Here is a 17,088-nt window from a genome sequence, read left to right on the forward strand (position 1 = left end):
GCTGTCGTCACGGAGCAGATTAATGGGAGAAAAAGGAGTGGAAAGAAGCTCTCACTCCAGCAGCTGCATCCCTATGATCAGCCCCTTGCACACGTGTGGTGCCTGGAAGAAAAATGTGCTAGAAAATGGGAGCGCTGCTGTGCAACCTGCACAGCGACCTGCAGCAATCCAGGGGGATGTCCAAAGGGACACAACTGTGGTAGCAAGGCTTTCCATTTCATCACATCTGCTCACACATTACCCTGCAGAATTTTGGGGGCTTTACCTACTCATAGCAGTTGTATATAAAGCACAATTCCTCTAATTTTTAATATATTTTTTTTTTCCTCCTGCTATTTCTGTCCTCTTTCATCATAGATAAATTAGCATGAGGGAAGCTGATGGGGCTAATTAGTTCCAAGCGCTGTTAATTTCTCTGCTTGGAACTCTTTGTTACCCAGTCGGATTGCTCCAGTTTTGCAGCTTATATTTTAAAACCTCTTCTTTCATAGCACCTAATCCTTTATTTATTCTTTTTTTCCCTTTTTGATCCTATGGGGATGTCCTGGTTTCAGCTGTAACAGTTCCTTTTTTTTTTCCTTCTTAGCTGCTGGTGCAGTGCTGTGTTTTGGCTTTAGTCTGAGAACAAAGCTGATAACACACCGATGTTTTAGTTGTTGCTCAGTAGTGCTTACTCTGATCAAGGACGTTTCAGTCTCTCATGTTTTGCCAGTGAGGAGGGGCACAAGAAGCCAGGAGGGAGCAGAGACAGGATACCTGACCTAAACTAGCCAAAGGGGTATTCCATGTTCAGGCTGGGTATCAGTCAGTGGGTGGTGATTGTGCATCACTTGTGTTTATTGTTTCTTTTCCTTTTCCCTTTTAGTTTTATATTCTCACCCCTTGTTATTTCCCTTATCATTATTATTATTAGTAGTAGTAGTATGTTGTACGTTAAACTGTTCTTATCTCAACCTGTGGGGTTTACATTCTTTAGATTCTCCTCCCCATCCCGCCCGGAGTGCGGAAGAAGGGAGTGAGAGAACGGCTGCGTGGTGCTGAGTTACCAGCTGGGCTTAAACCATGACAAGGGAAAAAATAATTCCACATAACTGGGACATAGAAGCTTGCGATGGAAATTACACGATTGCAAGGAAGATCTTGCCTTGAATGGAAATGTATTCAACAGAATAGTAACCATGGCAAGATCTGTAGAGAGACATAAATGAAAGGTGAATTTAGCAACAAAATGTAATCACCACAATACATAATGTCAGGAACTAACCTACCTAGCTGCTTCCTCCTAGACTTGTGTAGAACAAGGAATAGCTCCACAATTCTTATATCAAGCTCGAAACTGGAAAGAGTGCTTGTGGGAATAAGATACTTTGCTGTCAAAGTCACACAGCTCCACTCTCAGCTAATAACTTCTCCCTCATCTCTCATAGTTTCATGCACAACCATATAGATGTGCTGTGTACCTCGGCATCCCGTGCATTGGCGGCAACTCGATGCAAGATTTGCTCAGTAACTACAGATATTAAATAGTTCTGGCAAGTGGCAAATAAAACTTCCATGTGCACTATTATGCAGAACCAAAGGTAATAATCTTTTTTTTTTAGCCCCAGAAAAACTAACTTATTTCCTAGGAAGATGGAATCTAGATGCACTTGCAGACAAGATGCTTGGCCTCTGTAGAGATGTGAAAAAATACCCTGTCGATATAGTCAAGAACCAGTTAAGACGTGGTATTGTCACTGCCTGGCCAGTGTCTCACCCAGTTCTGTTCCCACTTGGATGCACACTAACTGCAACTCTTCCATGATGCCCATCCATAAGAAGGGCTTGAAGGAGGATCCAGGGAACTACAGGACTGTCAGTCTGACCTTGGTGCTGGGGAAGGTTATGGAGCAGATCATCCTGAGCACCATCATATGGCACATATAGGACAACCAGGTGACAAGGCCCAGCTAGCATGGGTTTATGCATGGCAGGTCCTGCTTGACTAACCTGATCTCCTTCTATGACAAGGTGATCCGCTTAGTGAATGAGGGAAAGGCTGTGGATGTTGTCTACCTAGTAGCAGGCTTTAGTAAAGCCAAGCCCAAAGAGAGATGGTGAGTGAAGTTAAATCTAGTTGGCAGCCAGTTACAAGTGGTGTTCCCCAGGGCTCACTATTGGGGTCAGTTCTGTTTAATATCTTTATCAGTGATCTGGACAAGGGGATCAAGTGCACCTCAGTAAATTTGCAGACAGCACTAAGTTAGGTGGGAGTGTTGATCTGCTGGAGGGCAGGAAGGCTCTGCAGAGGGGTCTGGACAGGCTGGATCAATGGGCTGAGAACAATTGTATGAGGTTCAACAAGGCAAAGTGCCAGATCCTGCACTTGGGCCACAACAACCCCATGTGGCTGGAAAGCTGCTCAGTGGAAAAGGACCTTGAGGTGTTGGTCAACAATCAGTTGAGTATGAGCCAGCTTGTGCCCAGGCAGCGAAGAAGCCAACAGCATCCTGGCTTGTATCAGCAATAGTGTGCCCAGCAGGGCCAGGGCAGTGATCATCCCCCTGTACTGGGCACTGGTGAGGCTGCACCTCGAGTCCTGTGTTCAGTTCTGGGCCCCTCACAACACAAGAGAGATATTGAGGTGTGGAGCGGGGCCAGAAAAGGGCAACAAAGCTGGTGAAGGGTCTGGAGCACAAGTGTGATGAGGAGTGGCTGAGGGACCTGGGGTTGTTTAGTCTGGAGAAAAGGAGGCTTGGGGGGGACCTTATCACTCTCTACAACTACCTGAAAGGAGGTTGTAGTGAGGTGGGTATCCATCTCTTCTCCCAAGTAATGAGCAATTGGACAAGAGGAAATGGACTCAAGTTGCACCAGGGGAGGTTTAGTTTGGATACTAGAAAAAATGTCTTTGCCAAAAGAGTTGTCAAGCACTGGAACAGGCTGTCCAGGGAAGTGATTGAGTCACCATCCCTACAGGTATTTAAAGGACATGTAGATGTAGCAATTAGGGACATGGTTTCATGGTGGACTCAGCAATGTTTAGTTGAACTCAATGATCTTACAGGTCTTTTCCAACCTAAATGATTCTATGATTCTGTGATGTGCACTACTCGCACCGCTGAGGCTGCTGCAACCAGCAAGATGCTGCAAAAGGCCAGCACCCTCCCTTTGATCAAGATCTCTGTAGAAGGTGAATGGCAGAATTAGGAAAAAACCCTTTGACTTTGTAGCTGTTATTCTGAATCTTGGATAACGTCTTTGCTGTTGCCTGTCTTCACTGACTCTACGGCTATGCCTGAGATGAGTAAATGGCACAAACGCACGTAAAAGCTGCTAAATGTCAAACATTTTGTACTGGAAATTAAATCCAGCTTCTGCAGCTCATCTGTCTAATTTCTTGATTTTTTATGTTTTTCTCCCCGAGGTGAGCTTAACCCTTGTCTGTGTGGAAACCTCAAGGGGAAACCAGGGGTTAGTTTTCAGTCAGCAGAGCCTTTTTTCAGAAGCTCCCATAGACATCCTTTTAAAACAAGGAAATAACAATCCTGTAAGCTAGGAAGTAAATCCTGAGTCTCTTCCCAAGCCTTAGGATCCCCTCTTGTTCAGTTTTATTTTTCTCGTAATTCATTGGCAGATTACTCTAACACAGATCAATCACCCCCCCCCCCAAAAAAAAAAAACATTAGTGTATTTGAAGATGGCTCATCTCTGTAGATGAAACAACCACCTCTACCTTCCGTTTTGAATAAATTCAGATTTTTAACTGAAGTGGCCTGGCTTATTTCCAGTTTACAGTAATTCCACTTACCTGAAATCCTCCTTTTAATACAACTCTGATGAAATGTCTGTCATCTCTTAACTGCCTGCAATGGTTGCAAAGTGCTACAGGAGCAGAATGGTTACAGCAGGGGCAAGTAAAGTGAGTTCTTTATAGGCAGTGATAAAATTTTCAAGAGCATCCTCGACTGGCATCAATCTGTTCCCCTGGAAGAAACACAGAATTTCCACAGCCTCTGATGGGAGCTGAATTAAGGAGACATAGGTGCTTTTAGACATCCCAATGCTCTCCCAGCATATTCTGTATTGATACATTGAAGTCACTTAGATTATTAGTTGGCTGGAAAGACAGAACTTACACACAAGAAAAAAAATAAGCTGGAAGCATAAAAATCAATATTATTAAATTAAAATAGTGAGGGTATGTGATAAAGGCAATTTTATTTTCACTGTAATGGTTTGTTTCTGGTTTCCTTTGATGCCATATTTTGCCTGATGTTTTTCAGGAAGATGAGTAGCTTGAAATCTACTGTGAAAGTACAGAAGCAGAGAGATGAAGTTAAAATGCTCCTTGTATTTCAAGTAGTGTTTTGGTACAGCTGTTTGGCAAGCACTGTAAATACTTACTGCATTTTATTTCAAGGCTCAGAGGCTTCTTTTATGCATTCATCTCCTTTATTGCTCCAGAACAGCAGCAAAACCCAACACTTTCCTATCCATGTACAATGCGTTACTAACTGAATCCAGCCTGGAAACCTCTGTGGGATGTCTGTCTTCTGAACATCCTAACCTCTCCTCTGAAAGTGGAAGCCACCTTCCTTTTTATTGTAGCAGCTGTTTAATGACCAGGAGAGGTTTCTTACCCCTGCACCCATAAACTGTTTTAAATGTACTTGGTTTTACTACATTATTTAGGTACTTTGCAATCCTTCAACAAAGTAAGAAATGTCATAAATATGAAGTGTCATCCCATAAAATTGTACTCCTTCAGAGTGGCAATTCGGGATCATGTTCATGACCTGGTGTGCTCTTCCAGTAAGAAAGAGGCAAGCAGAATTGATGCTCAATTAGAAGATGAGAGTAAGAAATTATATAACTTGCAGGTATCCTGTTCATCAAAAGACTGAGGACCTGCTGCAGATAGAAGGAAAAAGCAACACTATTCTCCAAATGATTTAAGAAGCTGACAAATAAGGAGAGATTTATTAATCACTGTGGTCTAACCTCATGCAATGGTAAGAAGTGAGGGGGTTTTGCTAAAACATGGAACTGGGACCTAAAGGCAACAGACATTCTTTATAGTTTGTGGATGGATCTACACCTCTTGGTTTGTTTCAGAGGATGGGAATGCAGTTAGAAACTCTTGAAGAACAGCTTCTGTTCCAAAGCAATGTCTGAAATAGGGTGCACGCCAAAAGGCAAGTGAAATTTATGTTCTTTTGAAATGTTATCTTGTCTAATATAAAGTAGAACTTTTCTGTTATTCATAGCTGGAAGATGTCCTGATCTACAGTTCAGATACAATTAACGGTTTTATTTCACATCATTCTTTTTCCTTATAAGTGAATAGCTGAATCACACGCTGAAGAAAGCAACTGCAGACCACTTCTATAAGCCCATTAAAGTGGGTGGTGCAGACACATTGAGGAAAAAAGCCTTACTTTCTCCTGTTCTGACAGAACGATTGTTTTTCCCCCAAGAAATCTTCAGCCTAGCACCAAAAACACTTCATCAATGGGATTTAGACACTTACCTTCTTTAGGAAGCTGCATGTGCAAAATTGTTGGGATGGTTACTCTAGGCTTTGCAGGACAGAGACCTTTGGCATCTATCCTGTCTATAAAATGCTACCTCCTCCCATCCCATCCCGTGTGCGCTCACACTCAACCCTTCCTGCTTCAAACTTAAAAGCGATAGAAAACCTGAACTCTCAGTCCCAGTTTGGTTGCTGGTGCTATCTCGTAGCACTGCTCCATGAATGGATCAGATCCAAGTACGCATTTAATGGGAATTATGAAAACTGAAAAGTGCAAGGTTCAACACTCCAAAAAGCACCTTCTTCCGCCACATCAAAGGGCTCATTGATCTCTTGCTGAAGTTCTGACCAAAGTGGAGCTGAGTGGGTGAAAAGAGGGCAGAAATAGATCAAATCTAATCTTAGGAGCTGCGTCAAGCAAGTACTTTATGGCCCACCCAAACCTGCTCATGAGACAATTTCTGAATATGTCTGGCAAATGTTAGGATTCTGCCTGAGCATATTCTCCAAGCGAGAAATAGCTCTTCTTTCTCTTTGCTCCCTTTTGTGTGTCCTTGAACTTTGTGTTCTTAGAAATCCCAAGTAACTATTCACGTCAATAAAGTGTTAAGATATTTGACCAGGCAGATTGACTCTGCTGATTTCAGCACTTCAAAAGGGAAACCGCTCTGTTGTTTTAACCATTTCAACACTCACCATAAGAGTTTATTTTCCTATCCCATTTAACTTCTGTTCAAAATCAAACAGGAAGCAATTAAGGTGAGCCTACTACAAAGCAGCGCTCAAAAATACGTAGCCAGGTCCCTAGCGCAAAGTGAAGGTCATGCCCTGAAAATGTAATTATATGCGTTTGGAAAGAATGCAGAGCACATAGACTAGGATGGCTGGTGTAAAAATACACCACCTTGACTCCACTTTAAGCAGGCAGATGACCAAGGCCAAGACAGACATTCCTACCACCACCACCGTGGAGGCACTGGTGGCAATAGTGGTTGAACTGACAAACTGAATTAGACCAACAATTTTATCTACTTGAATTAACAGAAGTGGGGAAAGAAACTCAACTCCCTACAAAGCAATCAACATTTCCTCTCTCCTAACTCCCCCTTTGACTTTTGTCAGGTCACTGCCACAATAACAGGGAGAGGGATGTTATGGAAGTAAGTATCTAATGACAACAGTGGGAGACAAAGCAAAGTCTTTACACAGGATTTAGCTAATTATATTTTGGGCAAATATTTATTTATCTAAAAACAAAATAAAAATCATTTTTAAAAGAAAAAATGTATTTAAATAAAAAAACAAAACTGTGAAATGTTATGGCACAGAAGTTCAAGACAAGTATAAATCCAGTTGCCACAACTGTTGCGTATTAATGTTGCACGTTTTTCTATAAAGGCTTTATTAAAGGTATTTACATGGCAATAAGATGTGTAAATATATACAGCAATCTAGGGACAACTCTTCTTTGGGATTCTCATATGAAAAAATGCCTTAAATACAAAATTCTAAAAGAAAAAAAGTTGAAGAGTTCATCCCCAAGCATGAAGAATGTCCCATCATCCCTTATGCCGAAAGTATCAATTATGAGGCAGTTTTGAGGTTCTGGCCAAACCCTTGGGAGATTCAGCCAAGGTTGTGTAGTCTCAAGTTAAATCGCACAGCATGCAGTTGCAATAGTTCCATACTCGATGGACTGGTGTAGTTCATGAGTGATATTGGAAACAGTAATATTTTATCATAGGTTCAGTCTGGTTTGGCTTTTTCTAAGCGATGCCCAAGAGCTCCTATGCACAAGAGTTCCTTAGCTGCTCGAGTTTGTGTTTCAACTGTTCTCTCCTCCGCCTCAACTGCTCTTTCTCTGCGATCAGTCTGTGTTCATCTGACTGGATGGAAAGAACGTACTCTGTTGCTTTTTTCAGGATGACAACCTTGGGCGCCTTTTCATTGTTGGCCACCTCGGGTATCTGGTCACGCAAGGCAAAGAAACTCAGCTTCAGCTCGTTTCTCCTCTGGCGTTCCAAGACATTATGTGTTCGCCTCTTGTCGTTCTCTTCCGAATCTGACGTGCGGGGACTTGAGCATTTTCGGTTGTTGCTGATCTGTTTGAGAACTCTGCCACTGTCCAACTTTAGCCTTTTTGCAGCTGGGTATTCAACCTTGGTGGAGGGAGGAGCGGCATAATTGTGCTGATGGATGTTGACATGACACCGTTTGAGAACCAGCGGGCTGTGATGGGGCTTACTGTGCTCTTCTGATGTCTCTGTGCTGGACTCTGTGCTGGATTCGGATTCATTTGCTTCAGCTAATGTGACAACATCAATTTCCTCATCTTCCTCTTGTTCTTCTTCTGCAAGGAAAGGCAAAAAAAGTCATAAGCTGATCTGTGCAAATACTCTGAAGACCATTGTATTTATAAGGAAAGGTTACTCTGAGCTCCACAAAGAGGAACTAATTGACAAAACCTTCTTAAACCCATTTGATGTTGCTGGACTTGGCCTTTCCAAGAGTCTTTCCTTTAAGGAAACAAGCCTTCAAGTGCAATAGGACACACCGACCAACAGCGCTCCAAACCCCAGCTCCCTGATTTCAAAAGTTGCAAAGATCTTGCGCAATTCCGAGGAGCACATGAAAGATAGCAGGAAAGTTTAACCTCGGTTGTCAGCAGTACAGCGCAATAAAGCTCCCAGACTCAAGCTGCCCTTAATTAAGGATTTAGAAGGCTTTGGCCACGCCTCAAAAGAAAGCTTACTTAACACACATGTGTATTCAGAGACATTTTCTGAATCTCTCTTGATCTGCTAATTTGTGGAAAACCGAAGGGAGGAGAAAAGAAAAAAAAAAGGGGGGGGGGGGGGAAGGCTGGAACGCTTTGAGTAGAAACTCACTCTCAACCCAAATTTATGAGGGAGCGGAACACGCTGTCAAATACCTAAGGAAGCATTTCTAAAACTTTCCCAGCCCCATTCACTCCTCGGCAGCCACTTTCACTAGCACCTCCCCGACTGCACATTCCCCCCGCGGCTCTCGGGCGGGAGTTAACTCCTTCCCGGCCCACACGGGGCACCGGGCGCCAGCTCAACCGGGACCCCGTCGGTAAAGTTTCTCCCTCCTCCCCGCCTCATTTTCCTTATTCCCCCCTTTTCCTCCCTCCACTCCTGGAGGGAAAACTGGTCTGTTTTTCCAGGAAATAAACTCGTCGGGAGCCTCGCTAACGTGGCATTTAAAAGAGCCCATGAGGGAGGGGAGCGAGTTGGGAGGCGGGCAGGGGGCTGCCGCGCCGCTCCCCCCGCGGGTGTCCCCCGTGTCCCCACTCACCCGAGTCGCTGCTGGTGGTCGGCGGCGTGTCATCGCCCAAAAGGGACGCGGGGCTGGCGCCGGGGGGCCCGGCCCGCGGGGCGCGCTCGCTGAGCGGGTATGGAAAGACCACCGAGGGGTCGATGCAGTCGGCGGCGGCTGCGCCCAGGTCATGCAGATAGAGGCCGGCCGAGGCGGCGGGGGACGCGGCGAGGCCGGGCGGCGGCGGTCCGGCAGGCGTTGGGCCGGGGCGGGCGTTGGGGCCCCCCTCCCGGCGGGCTGCCTGGTAGGAAGCCAGCTTCTCGGAGACCACCTTCTCCAGCTTGGCGGCGGCGGAGAAACCGCTCCACATGCAGTCCTGGATGATGATGGACTTGACGAAGGACTCGTCGTCCGGATCGCAGATGAAGCTCTGGTTGACCATGTCTCCCCCGAGAAGCTCGGTCACGATCTCCAGCTGGTCGGCGGTGGAAGGGAAGCAGGAGGCGGCGGCCAGGCTGGAGCGGCGGCTTGGGGAGAGGGGCGGCGTGGGCAGCAATTCAAACTTCTTCCAGATGTCCTCGGACGGGGCGGGGGGCTGCAGCTCGCTGCCCCGCTGCTGCGCCGCCAGGTAGAAGTTCTCCTCCTCCTCCTCGAAGTAGAAGTAGGGCTGCACCGAGTCGTAGTCGTAATCGTAGTTCTTGCTGGGGAAGCCGGCGCTGAGCGGCATCGCGGCGGCTGGTGCCTGCGGGCGGGAGTGGGGGAAAGGGGTGCCCTGGTGAGCCGCGTTCCGCCGTGGGGACCGGCTCCCCCCGGCCTCGGCTAGACCACCGGACCCCCCAGCGCGCAGCGTTCCCTCCCGCTCCCCGCGCCGGGGAAACGCGCAGTCTCGTTTGGTAATTAAAAAAATTACATAATAATAATAAAAAAAATAAATGCACGACCTCCCTTCACCCCCTTCCAACAACAGGACAACCGGGCGGCGCGACCTGATCTACCGCGGGGTCGGCTGCCGGCTCCCGGACCACCCTCCCCGCTGCTGGGGGCTCCCGCAGCTCGGCCGCCCCGGCTCGGCTTAGCTCCGCGCCCGCCGCCCCTCTGCTGCCGCCCTCACCCGGAGCAGTGCTCCGGCCGGCGCCGGCACCGAGCCCCTTCCCTTCCCTCCCTCCCGGGGCCGCAGCGCCATCCCCATCGCGCCTCCTGCGTCCCGGGAGCCGGGCGGGAAGGGGCGGCGAATGGCCGGCAGCTTCCAGGCGGGAGCCGGGCTGCTCCCCAGCCACCCACCTGGGCGTGCGGGCAACGCGCGGGGACGGGCAGGGACCCTGGCAAACTTTGCCAAATCGTGTTATATATACATATATATACGCATATATATATGCATATAAGTAATATGTGCAGTAACCATAACCTGCCCGCCCTTACGCGGGAGAAGCAAATGTTCCTCCAAAAAAAAAAAAAAAAAAAAAAAAAATTTTTTAAAAAATTAAATAAAATCCGAGCGCAAGAAAAAAGATGGGGATCGCCGGTGCCCCGGCAGCGGAGAGCGTCCCTCGGGAGGGACCGTCGGTATCCACGTCCGCGGCAGCCCGGGTGTCACCGGCCCGTGTCAGTCCAAACGCCACAACCGCGAGGATCGAGTGATGGGAAGAGCAGAGCCCCGCAACTCACCGGCTTCTCCAACGCGCCAGCTGCGAGACGTAGCGAGGCAATTATTGCGGGCGGTGCGGGGAGCAACAAAACAAGGGCGGAAAAAAAAATATATAATAAAAAATAAAAGAATTAAAAATAAAAAAGAAAAGCACCGCCGGAAAGGACAGAGGGGGCGAAAAGACAAATCGCCGCGAGAATGTAGATCTCTTCGTCCACCACGGTTTAAAAAACCCACTCGGCGCAGCGGAGAGAAGCCGCCTTCCCGGCGTGCGCAGGCTGTATGTCCAAGGCGGGCGGCGCGCTCTGTCCGGTACAATAGAACTTTAGTTGCTTTCCTGCTTTAAAGCGCCAGCGAGGGGCGGGCGGGAGGTGCCGCGGGGGGCGGGGGCAGCACCGCGGGGCCCCGTGCGCGCTCTCGCCTTGCGCGCCGCCGCTCCCCGCCCGCTGTCGGCCGCCGCGCAGGCTCCGCGCTCCCGCCGTGGGGAGGGCGCGCCGCGAGGGGGCGGCCGCGCTGCTCCGCGCTAACCCCCGTCTCTTCGCACTACCCTGAGCCGCGCTCGGCTGCGGAGAGATCCGCGGGCGCGCTTGTCTCCTTCTCCGGCGGCCCGGAGGCGCCGGGGGGAGGCGATGCAGCGCTCCGCGGCCCTTTCTATTTATTTTACTATTTTTTTTTTTTTCTTTTTACTACGAGCCGCGCAAGGAGAGGTCGGAAGTAAACATAGTAAAAAAAAAAAAAAATACTAGTAGGGATTAAAAGGCGGCTCCTCGCCGTTCCCTTCCTCCCGCCGGTTTCCCGGCAGGGACAGCGCGATGCCCCCCGATGGCGGCTGCAGGGGAAGAGGCTTCCCCCTCTCCCTTCCCCGCCTCGGAGAGGCTCCGGCGCGCCCCGAGGGCGAGCTGGCCCCCGAGGGGCAGGGCCGGCGGGGGAGGCGCTGGCTCCCGGCACAAAGGAGCGTGTGTGGCTCGGGCACCCTCGCCCCGGTCGCCGCTTGATTATCCCGCCTCTGCCGGCGTCTGCAGAGGATTAAACCGGGAGAAGGAGGCTGCGGGGGGGCGGGGGCAGAGCCCCACGGGGGTCACCTTGCAGCCGCCTTCCCTTTGACGGTCCCCGGGAGTGCCCCCGCCCCACTCTGACTCCACCGACGGCCCCTTCCCCCCTATCCCGCGGTGACACCCCGCCCCTCATTTCGCCCATCCCCGATGGGGCGCGGAACCGCGGCTGCTGCCGAGCCCCGACGGGGCGCCCCCACCCCCTTTATGCCAGGTCCCACTGGTACCCCGGCCCCGCACACCGTTAGCTAACACGACCTGCACGGGCACCGCCTCCCCCACCTCCCACCGCAGGGGCAGGCGCCGCTCCCGCACCTGCGGTTCCCCTGCCGCGCCTCGCGCATCCTGCCGATCCCCTCCCTCGCTGTCCACCGCACCCGCGGGAGATGGGGGGACACCCTGGTGTGATGTGTGTCTCCGTCCCCAACCCGCTGCCATGCGGCTGTCCCGTCCGGGGTTTCTATTCCTATATGTACATTTATTTATTCCCCCCTACAGCTTTTCCCCAAGCCGAAGGCACCAGCCCCGGGGACAAGGCGGGAGCCCCCCCTCCCGCCGCCGCTTTCCCACGGCCGCCGCCGCCGCTACCGTGGGGCCATCGCGCCCTCTGCCGGCCGGCCCGGCCCGCGGGAGGCGGTGCAACCCCGCCCCGGCACCTGCGGCTCCCCCGCCCTCAACGGTGGCGTCTCTCCTGCACCCCCCCCAAAATAACCCCCGTACCCCCCGTTTCTGTTTGTCTGCACTTATGAGCAGCGTTTCGCGTTTGCAAGCATCAGGCTCCTTCAAAATCTGGACTGTTTTCTCCTGTCGTGCATCCCGTTAGTGAAGAAGGGGCAGTTTCACACAGAAAGGATGATAAACCAACCGAGAGCAGCAGTGGAGTCATGATGCAGTTGTTTCACCTACTGACATTTCAGCATCGGATTTGCCCTTGCTCAGAAATAGCTTAAAATATAGAGCTATTTTTAAATGCCATCACCCTCTGTCTATAATAGACCTTGCTGCTGTGAATGGAAATAACGTGACTAAAGGCAGGCCCTTTAGCCAGAAAGATGCAAGATCCAAATTAATCTAACTACAACTAGTGTAAAACGCAGTGTGGGCATTTTTATCTGTGTAAGAACAGCACCAGAGTAGCGCAGATGCATTATAAATGCCTTCAAAATAGTAAAAGCCATTGAAGTTCAGCTGGAGCTGGTAACAGTAGGAGTATTTTGAAACTACTCCTGTACAGATAGGGTTGAAAATCATAGCCTCATTCCGGATTGCAATATTATCATAGTCAGAGCAATTAACTGTAGTATCATAGAGGATTATGACTTGAGGTGAGGAGTAAGTAACAGAAGCAGATGGACTCTTAAAATACCCTGTGTTCACATGAATGGAAAAACAGGAAAGGAGGATTGGAAGAAATGTGCTATTGAAACAATACAGCCTTCAGAGGAAATAGTCTTTAAGATATTCTATAGCATTTCTACAGGTCTCACACAGACTGCAAATGTGCTTTTTCTTTGGGAGCCAACTCGGAGGTGTACCAGCGCGGGTTTTAGGTGGCAGTTTTAGTGTGGATGAAGCAAGATGTTTTGCTCTGATTTCTTCTGTCCAGCCCCAGCTGTAAAAGAACACAGGCGAGGCATGAAATCAGTAAGTATAAATCTCCAGTAAACAGGCCATTTTGACAAAATAGCTGCTATATGGAAAGAATAAATGCACAAGTATAATGTTAAAGAGACAGCAGATTCAATGGGATTGTTTTGACACGCGGCATTTAGTGATAAATAGGAAAGTGATAAATAGGAAAGGGAAGGGGGGCCGAGCTGGGAGCCTGGGTGGAATTTATGTGTGATGGCAGAGTGGGAACCTGTGAGAAGCAGAAATGAAAGCAAAACCTGAGAGAGAAGTGGAGATGGTGGAAAAAGCTCTCACACCTCTGCATCTGGAAACCCCTGAGACAACTTGTAATGTTATGTGTGCCTGTGCCACCTACTTCATGGTTGGCTCTCAGGAGACATCTGCAGCTTCTTTTTCAGTGGACAATAAGCTGTCTGTTAGGTGTAGGTCACCATGAGCATGTAGCTATCTTCAGAAATGCCTGCTGAAGTTTTCACTTGACTCTCCACGGCTTTGCAGGTTCCTGGTCTTCCACTGGTGAGAAACAGAAAAGCACTAACCAGGAATTAATTAGTCCTGGAAAGTCCTAACTGCTTGTATGAGAGATTTAGCCAAACAAAAGTGGTCCTTGCACCCAGAGCTGTTAGAATTGGCTAGCACAGCTTTGCATATCTGATAGCACCTGTACAGGGAATCTCCACTGCTACCTTAAAAGACCCCAGTCCAAAATTACTGCCCCACATTACAGAGTCAAGAAGAATCAAATTTGCCCTATTACTGTGAAAGCCGGAAAAGAAACGTGTTACTTTTTCATCTCTTCCAGTGGCTGTAATATCTTTAACAATAGGTGAGAGGTGCGTAGGCAGAAGCTGACAGTGCTTCCACAAGCTGTGCAGCATTGACTATATAACATCTTCCTACCCCCCTCTTCCAGGCTCAGAAAGACTCTCATGCTGCAATGACACATACTTTCTCAATGGACTTCCCCAGCATGAAGAAGAAACACAGACATCTGGGAAGTCCACTGTCCTTGTCTGTGCACCATGGTGAAAAACAGAGCCCCAAATACACCTTGTGATGAAGTCGTAGCAAGACAAGTACCACTGCTCTTTCTATCTTTGCTAGCCCAGTACAGCAGCCCCAGCCATGGGCTACAAGTCTTTGACATGGTAAAGCATGCAGAAGAAAGCAGTGAGTTTCGTGGATGATGTGTCATCAGTGAATATGAATGAGAGGATCACAACAGGATCATAAAATGAAATAAAATGTTCTAGTTTTAAACCAAAGGTAGTGTGTATCAAATACTAAGGTCTTGTCTGCTGTTGGAAGCCAAGGCTGTTTTCAGCCTCACCTTGTGGATGTCCGTCTTCAGGCAGTGATATCATGGGGTCAGGGAAAGTGGCATCTGGTGTAATTTATTTATTTGACTTTCCCTCGTGCTCTCAATGATGTGCCCAAGAGTGCCTGCAACAAACATGGCAGGTTCTTCCTCTGCACTATGCTTCTCATGATCCTCACTATGGAAAAATTCAGACCATTTATTCCCAACAGGAAAAGGGAAATGCATAGAAGGAAATACAAGAAAAACAAACAGGGAGAGGTTTGGCAAAAGAAAGTGTTATGGTGACATTAAGTTACTCCCCCAGTACTCACAGGAACACACTGAAATCCCAGAAAAGGAAGTTTTGTCCTCAAGAGCATTAGGACAGATCCTGAGCTGCTCCTCTGGCTTTGGCTGCAAACACAGGTCTTCAACCCAGACCAAAGGAGATTTGAAATGATCCTGCCCAGGGTTCAGAGCTAGGAGCTATTTTGTCTTTTGATTGTTAAACCCAAACATTGTAGATGTTGGCTCTTCAATTTCACAGTGCATATGAAACCAAGTCTTCAGTGAAATAGAAACATTACCAGTTTTTAAAGGAGGTCTGGCATTAGTTGCACATTGACCAGTATATATTTGTCCTGCTTTATCCTATTCTATGTGGCTGTAAAACTGAAGAGGCCAACAGGATCGCAAGACAGGAAAACATCTTCATTGTAATCTAACTTTTTTGAGTACAGAGAATAAAATCCTTTTCGCCAGCTTTGGTCTTTCCATCATTTGCAGCATTTACTGGTTTTGCTTCAGGGTAAAATTACCGCAGCTGTTAATTTAACTTTGTTTACAGACAGTTTCACTCTGCAGTTCTTTCAAACCATCAGTTTACTTGGGTATCAAATTTGAGTTTGTTTTCAAACAGAGCAGCCCTTGATTAGTTTATTCTTAGCTATATAAAATAATTCAGATGCATATACAACTGGTTTAAAATCTCAATACCAGCTACCTAATGCTATTTTGTTGTTTAAATACACTAACTGTAAACTAACCTAAGTTCCACTGAAGCAACCTCCAAAATACAGTAGAGTTTGAATCAGCCCTTCCTACACAAATTAACACCTTTTGACATGGGTAGCAGGGAGGAACCCAGCTAACACCAGTAGTTTTGGCATTTGTTGATGGAAGAGGGTTGTCCAGCTGTGGATTAAGGGTGAATTACAGGAAATCTGCACTGATTTAAGTGCATGATGAATGGGGAGATCTTCAAGGCTCTTGTGAAAGATAAACAGTTGTTTTTGAAAGTCTGGGTCATTTAAATTTCTCATCAAAAAGAAAAAGAAGAGCTTTTTCAGGACAATCAGCCCCAAAAGGCTGGTCATGCATCCCCATGGCCTCTGCATTCTCTGAATTTCATGCTGCAGTTATCAGATTGTTAAGGCATCCCAGCTCTGCTTGATTAAGTCCTCTTTAAAGTATTAAGGCTATTTGCAACTACTTAATAATCCTTTCAGGTACCAACACTGTCAAGGCTTTCTTTAATTTTAAAAGCCTTGGTCTTTAGAGCTAAGATGGGATCAGAGCCTCTCTCATTGTGCTCCAGCTCTTCAATGTTAGTGGGGGAGAGTTTCTGAACGATGCTCCCTGTTCTGCACCCTGCACAGACTGAGCATCACACGTGGGGCAGCAGGAATGAGGCTTTCTGCCTACCCTTGCATGTGGAGCCACTTCCATATTGCACCTGCCAAGTGCAGAGAGTCCACCTCCTCTTGGTGTGATGCCAAGCGGATCTGCAAAGCCTGTGCATCCAGTGAGAAAGAGCTCCATTGCAGCTGGAAAGAAGGGAAAGATTGGAATTTATTAGACAGGTTTCTTATTAATGTTCAAGAAAAATAAATGACTCCTCCTGTAGCAACTTCTTTGCAGGTTTAGTATGAAAGCAGAGGAGCATGGAGCTTACTGTAGTTCTTAAGGCACGTCCTGTGGAGGCACAGTTTCAGAAATATCTGAGTGTATCAGATATTATCTGGAGGAAGGAATGTGTCAGCTGACAGCAAAGCTGGAAACTATTGAAACTATTGTCAGCTGGGCCATTATTATAATTATCTCTTGTCTCCTCGAGAATTAATATCCAACAATCCCATCCCATCTAAACAGGTAAGAGTATACAACCCTTTCAGGAATAATGCAGTTGGTTACAAAATAGCTGCTTTAAAGATGAGGCATCTGATTGCTACCAAATTACTAGGTTCAGCCACAGGAAAACATTCTGGGAAAGACAGTAGCCCCACAGAGGGATAACCTCTAAAAAAGTAGCGATGTATGGGCTTTGGAAAACACTGAAGATTGTGGATGCTGCTGGTCTTTTTGCAGGTCTTAGGTGGCTGTATTTAATTCTTCGAGGAGGTGGAAGGGTGAATGCAATCTACTCATCTGATCCAATGCAAAGTCCAGAGCTCTGGTTCAAGCTGCTGGTGAAGGCTGTCTGAGCTCCCTTGTCTGGCCCCATGCTGAGCAAGCTCAAGAGCGCTCGCGGGTTTTGCTTGTCTTGCTCAGCAGGTGAAATGATGATGTTCTTGTCGTCAGCCCTTATATTAATCTCAGAGCTCCTGTTTGATCATGCCTTTATAGGAGGGAGGAAGGTGAGCTTGTAGCAGGGAGTTTGTACGTA

General features: G+C 47.8%; 1 protein-coding gene across 1 annotated transcript; it reads right to left on the minus strand.

The window, feature by feature from the left end:
• Positions 1–6,735: 6,735 nt before the first annotated feature.
• Positions 6,736–10,755, minus strand: MYC (MYC proto-oncogene, bHLH transcription factor). Its single transcript, XM_030506174.1, has 3 exons — positions 10,460–10,755; positions 8,834–9,536; positions 6,736–7,865 (listed from the first exon to the last, which is right to left on the minus strand). Exons 2-3 carry the CDS (start codon positions 9,519–9,521, stop codon positions 7,303–7,305), a joined length of 1,251 nt encoding a protein of 416 aa, XP_030362034.1. The 5' UTR covers positions 9,522–9,536; positions 10,460–10,755; the 3' UTR covers positions 6,736–7,302.
• Between the last annotated feature and the right edge of the window lie 6,333 nt (positions 10,756–17,088).

The sequence above is a fragment of the Strigops habroptila genome, chromosome 1 (genome assembly GCF_004027225.2).
Source record: "Strigops habroptila isolate Jane chromosome 1, bStrHab1.2.pri, whole genome shotgun sequence".
NCBI lineage: Eukaryota > Metazoa > Chordata > Aves > Psittaciformes > Psittacidae > Strigops > Strigops habroptila.